Below are 10,106 nucleotides of genomic sequence, written 5' to 3'. Positions count from 1 at the left end.
ATCAATACCTGCCTTGTGTAAGCCCAAATGTATCCCAAATCACACCCCATTCCCTACAGTATGTAGTGCTCTGGTCAAAAGTAGTGCACTATATACRAAAYGGGGTGCCATTTGGGATGTAGCCCAGTCGTACGCCAGAGGCTCACCTCAGAATAACCTTTTGAGCACAGAGATATAACAAACATGTTTATTATTTCATATAGATTGAGGCTAAATAGTATGTTGCTCCTGTGTTAATGTTTATGAGACCAAATTATCTCCTTAGTTAACCCACTTCCTAAAGAAAAGTGCTCCAACAGCCTTCCAAAAGCAATGCACCCGCCCCCCAGCCTCTGTCCCTCTGACCCTACCTCTATGTGATTCTATCTCGCTCTCTGACCCTCTCTCATCTCCCTCTGATCACATTAGGAATATGAAGTGGTGAGAAGATGTTATCACTGTTGATTTATTCAGCTTTGAGGCGCGCCCTTTTCTGCCCGATGCTAAGTGAAAGATGGAAAAGAGAAAAGGGATGAGAGAGAATAATTCTGTGCCCATTCAGATAGTGAAAGGGACAGTGACCTACAAACATACAAGTAAGGACATACTTGCACTAACACACTTGCATATACTGTAGCATTTCATAGCGTACACATGCAAATATTCAAATTCATTCTCATTTCTTTGAGCCTTTTTTGTAAATATTACAATAATCAGAAAACCTCAGGAAAATAAATTCTAAGATACGCATAGCTACCAATACGAAGGCCTAGTTCTAAAGTATAGTAAAACAACAACAAATAAAGTCTGTAAAGTGCAAATAATCACATTGTCAAGTTCTACAAAAGGATCTAACCTATCTTAAAAGACAGTTAGCAGTAAATATTAAGATGGAAGTTGGAATGTATAGGAATCTAAGTATTACATTTACAATTATACAAATGATTGTATAAACAGCATAACCTCCCCTGGAATAGTAACGTCAAAAAAATTATAAAGTCTAACGTTCTACATCCAAAACAAGTCACCCAGTGCAAATAAAAACAGACACAGAGAGGTCAAAAGTCATGTAACTGGCCAGCTGCAAACCCCCTCCCCTATCTGATCAGTAGTCCCATCCATTAACCCAGGATCCCCATGATATTGCACAGTGTAATAAAAGTGGGGTGAGGTACACATTTATTTGAAAAAAGTTGGAATTCTTGACTTTGATAAGGCGCTTTATCAGAAAGTACAAATCATTATATATTTTCTGATTGGATGCATTTACAAGAGGAGAAAGGGCACTAATTCACCCCAAGACTTTTGACATAAAGTGAACATATCTTTGGCTTTTAGAAGGCCTCTGGAAGTCATACGTTTCTATTTTTTAAATATGTACAGCACCAGTCAAAAGTTTGGACACACCTACTCATTCAAGGGTTTTTCTTAATTTTTTACAATTTTCTACATTGTAGAATAATAGTGAAGACATGAAAACTATGAAATAACACATATGGAATCATGTAGTAACCAAAAAGTGTTAAACAAATCGTAATATATTTTATATTCTTCAAAGTAGCCACCCTTTGCCTTGATGACAGCTTTTCAWACTCTTGGCATTCTCTCAACCAGCTTTATGAGCCACCTGGAATGCATTTCAATTAACAGGTGTGCCTTGTTAAAATGTAATTTTTGGAATTCTTAATGCGTTTCACCAATCAGTTGTGTTGTGACAAGGTAGGGGTGGTATACAGAAGATAGTCCTATTTGGTAAAAGACCAAGTCCATATTATGGCAAGAACAGCTCAAATAAGCAAAGAGAAATGACAGTCCATCATTACTTTAAGACATGAAGGTCAGTCAATCTGGAAAATTTTAAGAACTTTGAAAGTTTCTTCAAGTGCAGTCGCAAAAACCATCAAGCGCTATGATGAAACTGCCTCTCATGAGGACCGCGACAGGAAAGGAAGACCCAGAGTTACCTCTGCTGCAGAGGATAAGTTCATTTGAGTTAACAGCACCTCAGATTGCAGCCCAAATAAATGCTTCACAGAGTTCAAGTAACAGACACATCTCAACATCAACTGTTCAGAGGAGACTGGGTGAATCAGGCCTTCATGGTCAAATTGCTGCAAAGAAATCACTACTAAAGGACACCAATAATAAGAAGAGACTTGCTTAGGCCAAGAAACATGAGCAATGAACATTAGACCAGTGGAAATCTGTCCTTTGGTTTGATGAGTCCAAATTTGAGATTTTTGGTTCCAACCGCCGTGTCATTGTGAGAAGCAGAGTAGGTGAATGGATGATCTCCGCATTTGTGGTTCCCACCATGATGCATGGAGGAGGAGGTGGGATGATGGTGTGTGGGTTGCTTTGCTGGTGACACGGTCTGTGATGTATTTAGAATTCAAGGCACACTTAACCAGCATGGCTACCACAGCATTCTGCAGCAATACGCCATCCCATCTGGTTTGTACTTAGTGGGACTATCAATTGTTTTTCAACGGGACAATAACCCAACATACCTCCAGGCTGTGTAAGGACGTTCTCACCAAAAAGGAGTGTGATGGAGTGCTGCATCAGATGACCTGGCCTCTACAATCACCCGACCTCAACCCAATTGAGATGGTTTGGGAAGAGTTGGACCGCAGAGTGAAGGAAAAGCAGGGAACTCCTTCAAGACTGTTGGAAAAGCATTCCAGGTGAATGCTTTCATCAAGGCAAAGGGTGGCTACTTTGAAGAATCTAAAATWTATTTTGATTTGTTTAACACTTGTTTGGTTACTACATGATTCCATATGTTATTTTATTCTGTTGTCTTCACTATTATTATACAATGTAGAACATACAAAATAAAACCACTTGAATGAGTAGGTTTGTCCAAACACACACACACACATACACATATATATATATATATATATATATATATATATATATATATATCACACACACTATATCATAAGGCACTATAACATTTGGGCCATTTGGACAGTATAAGCAGTGAACAGAGGTCCCATCTATTTTTACTTACAGACAAGTAGTACAATAGTTGTACAACTCTCAAATTTGAGGTGTGGAATTACCCATGTGGTTCCGCTTCTGTCAGCGGTAGAGGCTGATGCTGGTACTCTGGTACAGGTACATGTAGGCATCACAGAACAGACGCTTAGCCACGCCCTTCATGTCCCGAGGTACCTGGTTGGCCAGCTCGGCGGGTGACATGACCAGGTACATGCCAACCTCTGGACATGCCTCCACCTGGGGAATGTTGAAGCCATCCCTCTCTCCTGAAACACACACAGAAAGAGAGAGAGAGAGAATGAGATTAAGAATGAGAGCGAGAATGAGAGAGAATGAGACAGAGAGAGAATGAGACAGAGAGAGAATGAGACAGAGAATGAGACAAAGACAGAGAATGAGACAGAGACAGAAGGAGACAGAAAATGAGACAGAGAATGAGAGAAAATGAGACAGAGAATGAGAGAGAGATAGAGAATGAGAAAGAATGAGACAGAGAGAGAGAATGTGACAGAGACAGAGAATGAGACAGAGAATGAGACAAAGACAGATAATGAGACAGAGAATGAGACAGATAATGAGACAGATAATGAGACAGATAAGGAGACAAAGACAGAGACAGAGAATGAGACAAAGACAGAGACAAAGACAGACAGAGAATGAGACAGAGAATGAGACAGATAATGAGACAAAGACATAGAAAATACAAACCCACTGTTGGTGTCTGAAAACATTACTAGCCGTCAAATCCTTGCTTCCGCCATCCTTGTTTCCTCTATTCCTCTCAATGCGTATTGGAGGAAAGGATCCAAGGTGCTTCCTTCTGACATCCAATGAGTTTTGAAAGGAATGGAGGAAACAAGGACGGTTTTCAGCCACAGCATATTCCACACAACCTCACCATGTCTGTCAGCCATGCTGTCAAAGAAGATCCAGTCTGTGCTGTTTGGTCCGTGTTTGATGAAGGAGACATAGTGACTGGTCTCTATGCACAGCACTGCAAACAGCTCCAGTCTCTCTCTGGGTGGGGCAGGGGGTGGGGCTCGGAGGGTAGCGGGGGCGGGGTAACCCTCAGGGAGCTGCAGGGGGGAGGGGCTGTGGGACAGCCGCTCGGGGTGAGAGTGCACCTGGAGAAGGAGAGAGAGGAGCAGAATCGCTAATCCTAATCAAATATAGAGTAATTATTTGGGATGCAAAGTGATTTGTAGATCAATGATTCTGTGTACTCCGACTGCAATGTAGTATGATCTCATACACGTATAATGACACACAACACTATGACAGGTACACACACACAGTGGAGTGTGTCAGTCTGTCCTTACGCCCTACCTGAGAGGAGCAGGTCCTGCAGAACACTTTAAATCCTGTCCTGCTGAAGACTGGGTCTCTGAAGCAGTCCACACACTCCTCATACGCGAGCTGACCACACAACACACACTGCTGGGGACCTGAACACACACCACATCACATCACATCTTTTCACAGATAGATGGTGTATCCTTGAGTGGCTGTGTGTGTTGTGTGTGTGTGAACTACCTTCAGAGAGGAGGTCAGTAATGTCCAGCTCCAGTGAAGGGATGATCTTCTGAAACATCTTGAACTTCTTCCCAAAGCGAGGCATCTGGAGGATCAGACAAGATGGCACCTAGAAGGAGAGGAAGAGACATACAGTCACTACACAACTACTGACTACAGTAGACTACCAATCTGGAGACCGTTGTATAGAGTCTAGTAGTCACACATTAGTTCAGTTGTAGCAGAAGACTTATCAAACAGTGCCATCTACAGGAATTTCAGATAAATGAGAACGAGCATAGTGAGCGAGTACTGTGCACCCACACAAACCCACCCACACACACCCCTACCTCTGCCAGTTTGAGTCCTGCGCTGTGGAAGGAGTGTTCCAGCAGGTGTTGGACAGTAGGCAAAACCAGGCTGTGGTTGTTATCCAGGAAGATTTGATAACAGTAACTGTCCTGGACCTTTCCCCCAGCTGACCTGGAGACAACAGGTCAAGTCTTTTTTTGATTTCTTTATAACCAGGTCAAGTCTTTTAGATTTCTTTATAACCAGGTCAAGTCTTTTAGACTTCTTTATAACCAGGTCAAGTCTTTTAGACTTCTTTATAACCAGGTCAAGTCTTTTAGATTTCTTTATTACCAGGTAAAGTCTGGTCATCAAGTATGTATTACATTGGTGTAGTGCAAAGCTACATTACAATTGAAATAGAACATAGATTAGAGTAAGGTATTCTTACAGTTTGAGGAGAGGATCCAGACAGAAAATATGGTGCATAATGAGGGTAAGAAACTCTTCTGGATCTGAACAAGAACACAACCACACACAGTCACACTCAGTTCTTTCAAAAATCACCCTATTAAGTCTAGTTCATTTACAGTTGCGACTGTCCTGTTAGAAAGGCTATAGCAGTAAGGCAGATGTTTGTTCACCTTTCTCCTCTGTGGTGAATGTGTGGCAGTATCCAAGCTCCTGCAGCTGCTGACGAAGCTTCATAATGTGTCTCCCTTCCACAAAACCTTTACTGCACATAGACAACAATACACACAGGCAACACATGTATTAGCACACCCAAGCCTACAATTACTACATCTCCTAAGCCCACACACACACACACGTTGGCTGACCTGCGGAGCGGGTTGACGATGTCATGTAGCAGGGTACTCTGGATGGGGGCATCCCTAGGCTCTGTTGACTTAAACAGCAGGGAGTCCAAAACTGAGGAACAGGAGAACAGACTGGAGAGAGAGAGAGATATAGAGAGCGTGAGAGAGACAGAGCGAAAGAGAGAGAGCGCGAGAGAGAAAGGGAGTGGGAGGGAGAGCGAGAGCAAGTCAGAGAGAGAGAAAGGGAGGGAGAGAGCGAGACAGAGCGAGACAGAGAGAATGAGAGAGACAGAGAGCGAGACAGAGCGAGTGAGAGAGCACAGAGAGCAAGACAGAGAGCCGAGAAGAGCGCGAGAGCCCGAGACAGAGAGGAACAGAGAGCAAACAGAGCGCCAACGGACAGAGTGAGAGAGACAGAGCGAGAGAGACAGAGCGAGAGACAGAGCGAATGAGAGACACAGAGAGTGAGACACAGAAGCGAGAGCGAGACAGAGACGGACAAGAGCAAGACAGAGCGCGAGAGCGAGACAGAGTGAGAGAGACAGAGCGAAGAGACAGAAGCGAGAGACAGAGCGAATGAGAGACACAGAGAGTGAGACAGAGAGTTGAGCGAACACGAGAGCGAGACAGAGAGCGACGACCGAGAGAGCCAGAGGACGAGAGAGCGAGAGCGAGTGAGAGAGGAGACAGAGAGCGAGCGAGACAGAGAGACGAAAGGAGAGTAGGGACATAGGAGACAAGAGTGAGAGAGACGAATAGGACAAGAGCGAGTGAGAAGCAGACATAGAGCGAGTGAGAGAGACAGAGAGCGAGACAGAGAGCAAGAGAGCGAGACAGAGAGCAAGAGAGCGAGACAGAGAGCAAGAGAGCGAGACAGAGTGAGAACAAGAAAGGGAGAGTGAGAAAGGGAGAGAAAGGGAGGGAGAGCGAGCGAGAGAGACAGAGCGAGAGAGTGACAGAGCGAGAGACAGAGCGAGCGACAGAGCCAGAGCGAGAGACAGACAGACAGAGAGAGTAAGAGAGCGCCAGAGAGCAAGAGCGAGAAAGGGAGAGAGAAAGGGAGGGAGAGACAGAGCCAGAGCGAGAGACAGACAGAGAGTGAGAGAGCGCCAGAGAGCAAGAGTAAGAAAGGGAGGGAGAGCGAGAGAGAGATAGAGCGAGAGAGACAGAGCGAGAGAGAGCGAGCGAGACAGAGCGAGAGAGAACGAGTGAGAGAGTGTGTTTTATAGGAGCAGGGAGGAGCTGTTAGTGTGCCTATCATTTAATTTCCTCTTTATAAACAATATATATTGTCATCATCTTCATCATCTTCACCTGAAGAGGGCGGAGTCCATGTAGCAAGAGTTTATATGGCCCTGGATCCCCTTCATTCGACCAATCAGCATCCTCTCGACCTGCTCAGAGGCGATGGGGGAGGAGGGGAGCGCCCCAGGGCTGCGGACCACCTGTCTCTCTGAGTGAGTACAAAACACACATGTCAAAGAGTTCTAGTCACACACAGACCAGACCTGGGTACAAATAATATTTGAAATCCTTGAGTCTGCCTGGGGTGTCTAATGGGCAGTTTTTGCAGTTGTGGGAAATGGTTAATTAAGTCAGGCAAGCTCAACCAAGCAAACAAAAARTTGCTTGTTATGTGATTGGCTGTAATGATCTTTGTTACAAGAGGCAGTTTCTTTCACCATGAAGGACATTGGCTGATGCCCTCTCATTCTGAATGTCTGCTGCCCCCTGGAAGCGGGAGTCAGGCCGGCAGGATAGAAGCTTGACGAAGAGACCTTGTCTAGGAAGACATCTGAAGAACCGATGGTCTTTAAAGGTACCATTACTAACCCCAGTGTACCCATCCTCCTAGAGAGAGTGACAGAGACAGAGACACAGACACAGAGAGAGAGTGACAGAGACACAGAGAGAGAGACAGAGACACAGAGAGAGAGAGAGACACAGAGAGAGAGAGTGAAGTGGAGAGTAGTTGACGTTTGAGATTAAACAGAACAATGAATTGCTCTCCAGCCCAAGACAGGGTCCATGCAGTGCATTATGTGAACATTAGAGGCCAGTGTTGAGACAGTGTACCAGCTCCAGTCCAGCGTAGGTTCCTTTCTGCCCAGGCAAAGTGCCTATCCAGCGGATGGTTCCATAGCCAGGTCCTATAGCCAGAGTCACCTCCACTAGAGAGTCAACACCAAGCCCCAAGGGGTGAACCTCCTCCATAGGCATAATGGCCTTATCAGTTTCCATAGGCTCAGGCTCTGTGGTCAACACAAAGACTCAAACAATGGCATCAAAAAATATATTTGCATGCGGTTTATTACAATTATGCACAGACAGACACACAAACACACACACCATGTTGAAGCAGTTCCCCTTTGATGACGCTGTCCAGCGGTAGGGTGATCTTCTCATCCCGGTCCTGCAAACACAGGAAACACACCCGTCACACCCCAAAAGCCAAATACTCCCCTGCTATAGGTCACATGTCACAGCTCTATCGGCCAATCATTCTGCACTCACAGTAGAGATGATGACTAAGGTCCTGCCCTCCTTCTCCTCCAGATCCATCACCATCCCATGGAGGATGTCCTCGTCCATGAAGAAGGTGACTCTGTCTCCTGTGGAGAGGGGCTGATGGTGGGCCTGTTGGGGCGACGGTTGCGTGGCCAGCTGGGCTGCTGGAAAGGTCGGACACTTGGACACCAATTTGGGTTTGGAAACCATGGGTTTCACTCTGGAAAATGGAGCAAAAATCCCACAGTCTTTCTTGCAGGGGAATAGGGTTTTTGACAGATATGTCCCATCTGTTGGTCCCTTTCCTTTGTCTTCTCCCTGTGAGGAATTCAGAGGACATATGAATAACCCAGTGATATGTAGAATAACACATTTCCAAAAGAATAATACACGTATGAACATACACAATTTGCAAACACTACCTGTAGTTCGATGCCAAAGAAGGTTCCTACGATGGGGTCTGGGTACTTTGGCTCTGTCATCCTTCCGACGTAACGTACAATTCCCTGCAGCCACTTCCCATCCAACTCCACAGTGACAGGTGCATCCTTAGTTAAACCCAGGGCTGTATCCAAAGCATCCCTCTCTAAATACCACTTCAGTCTCTCTGAGTCCTCTCCTAGGGCTTGCAGCAGCTCTGCCTCCTTAGCAGTCACTGGTTTTAGGTTGTTTACCTTCAGGGAACTGTCCAAACTGGAGCCCATACAGATGACAGGCAATTCCTGCAGAAATTCAGATCTGCTAAGCATTGACATGTACCTGCTCTCCTGGATGTAACAGATGTGGCCAACATTTTTGAGCACCGTGGGTAACCCAGGGTCCTCTATGATGATGATGTAGTACATCTTCACATCACATGCGTCCATGGCTGATGCAGGGAAGAAATAGGGTTTGAATAGAAATGGTCATAACATGTGAAGATGTATATTTTGTTTTTAATGACTGTACAAGAAATAGGATGTTCCGCATGCTGTTACACACAGATACAGCACACAGACCACACGCTCACACACCAGACGCTCATCCACACAAACGCTCACACACAAAACGCTCAACCACACAACACACACACACACAACACACACACACACACACACACACACACACACACACACCACAACACAACACACACACACACAGTATTCAGATCCTTCAATTGTTACATACAGCTTATATAAATGTTTACATGTGTTCCTCATCAATCTACACACAATAGCCATAATGACAAAACGAAAACAGAAATACTTATTACATAAGTATTCAACCCTTTGCTATGAGACTCGAAATTAAGCTCGGATGCATCCTGTGTCATGCCTGCTCCCACTCCCTCTCTGACGCTCAAGGGTGCAGGCTGCCAATCACTTACGCGCATCAGCGCTCATTGGACCCGTCAATTTGTGATTGCCCTGTCTTTCTGTTCTCAGTTTGTTCCCCGTGTCAGCATTATTGTTGTTTATGTTTTCTCTGTCCAGATGCTGTCCATTTCGGTTTCATGTTGTTTATTAAATGTTCACTTCCTGTACTTGCTTCTCGTCTCCCAGCGTCTGTCCTCACATCCTGTTTCCATTGATCATCCTTAGATGTTTCTACAACTTGATTGGAGTCCACCTGTGGTAAATTCAATTGATTGACATGATTTGGAAAGGCACACGCCTGTATATATAAGGTCCTACATTTGACAGTGCATGTCAGAGCAAAAACCAAGCAATGGGTCGAAGGAATTGTCTGTAGAGCTCCGAGACAGGATTGTGGCGAGGCACAGATGTCTGCAGCATTGAAGGTCCCAAAGAACACAGTGGCCTCCATCATTCTTAAATGGAAGAAGTTTGGAACTACCAAGACTCTTCCTAGAGCTGGCCGCCCGGCCACACTGAGCAATCGGTGGAGAAGGGCCTGTCAGGGAAGTGACCGCAGCAGGTGCCTCCACCTCCCTTAGTAGTCTCTACCGCTGGAAGGCAGGGTCTGGGGGGGGCAGACTATAATCTCTCT

General features: G+C 45.1%; 1 protein-coding gene across 2 annotated transcripts in view; it reads right to left on the bottom strand.

The window, feature by feature from the left end:
- Positions 1 to 429: 429 nt before the first annotated feature.
- The window catches only part of cyldl (cylindromatosis (turban tumor syndrome), like), an 11,947-nt gene continuing 2,270 nt past the window's right edge, over positions 430 to 10,106 (bottom strand). The window contains exons 2-16 of one of the 2 annotated variants that reach the window (XM_024140284.2): positions 8,540 to 8,985; positions 8,124 to 8,435; positions 7,959 to 8,022; positions 7,686 to 7,861; positions 7,292 to 7,460; positions 6,924 to 7,062; positions 5,631 to 5,741; positions 5,436 to 5,527; positions 5,243 to 5,306; positions 4,851 to 4,983; positions 4,522 to 4,630; positions 4,315 to 4,433; positions 3,887 to 4,112; positions 3,051 to 3,254; positions 430 to 482 (exon numbers count right to left, since the gene is read on the bottom strand). In XM_024140284.2, the coding sequence (XP_023996052.1) occupies positions 3,070 to 3,254; positions 3,887 to 4,112; positions 4,315 to 4,433; positions 4,522 to 4,630; positions 4,851 to 4,983; positions 5,243 to 5,306; positions 5,436 to 5,527; positions 5,631 to 5,741; positions 6,924 to 7,062; positions 7,292 to 7,460; positions 7,686 to 7,861; positions 7,959 to 8,022; positions 8,124 to 8,435; positions 8,540 to 8,983 (2,343 nt within the window). In that variant the 5' untranslated portion in view covers positions 8,984 to 8,985 and the 3' untranslated portion in view covers positions 430 to 482; positions 3,051 to 3,069. Of the gene's footprint in view, positions 483 to 2,489; positions 2,647 to 3,050; positions 3,255 to 3,886; positions 4,113 to 4,314; positions 4,434 to 4,521; positions 4,631 to 4,850; positions 4,984 to 5,242; positions 5,307 to 5,435; positions 5,528 to 5,630; positions 5,742 to 6,923; positions 7,063 to 7,291; positions 7,461 to 7,685; positions 7,862 to 7,958; positions 8,023 to 8,123; positions 8,436 to 8,539; positions 8,986 to 10,106 lie in introns of those variants that run through there. The other variant, XM_024140285.2, reaches the window with a different exon arrangement.

This window comes from Salvelinus sp. IW2-2015, unplaced genomic scaffold (assembly GCF_002910315.2).
Source record: "Salvelinus sp. IW2-2015 unplaced genomic scaffold, ASM291031v2 Un_scaffold2081, whole genome shotgun sequence".
NCBI lineage: Eukaryota > Metazoa > Chordata > Actinopteri > Salmoniformes > Salmonidae > Salvelinus > Salvelinus sp. IW2-2015.
Note: the sequence above shows the minus strand (reverse complement) of the source record. Positions and strands in the feature narration are given on the sequence as shown.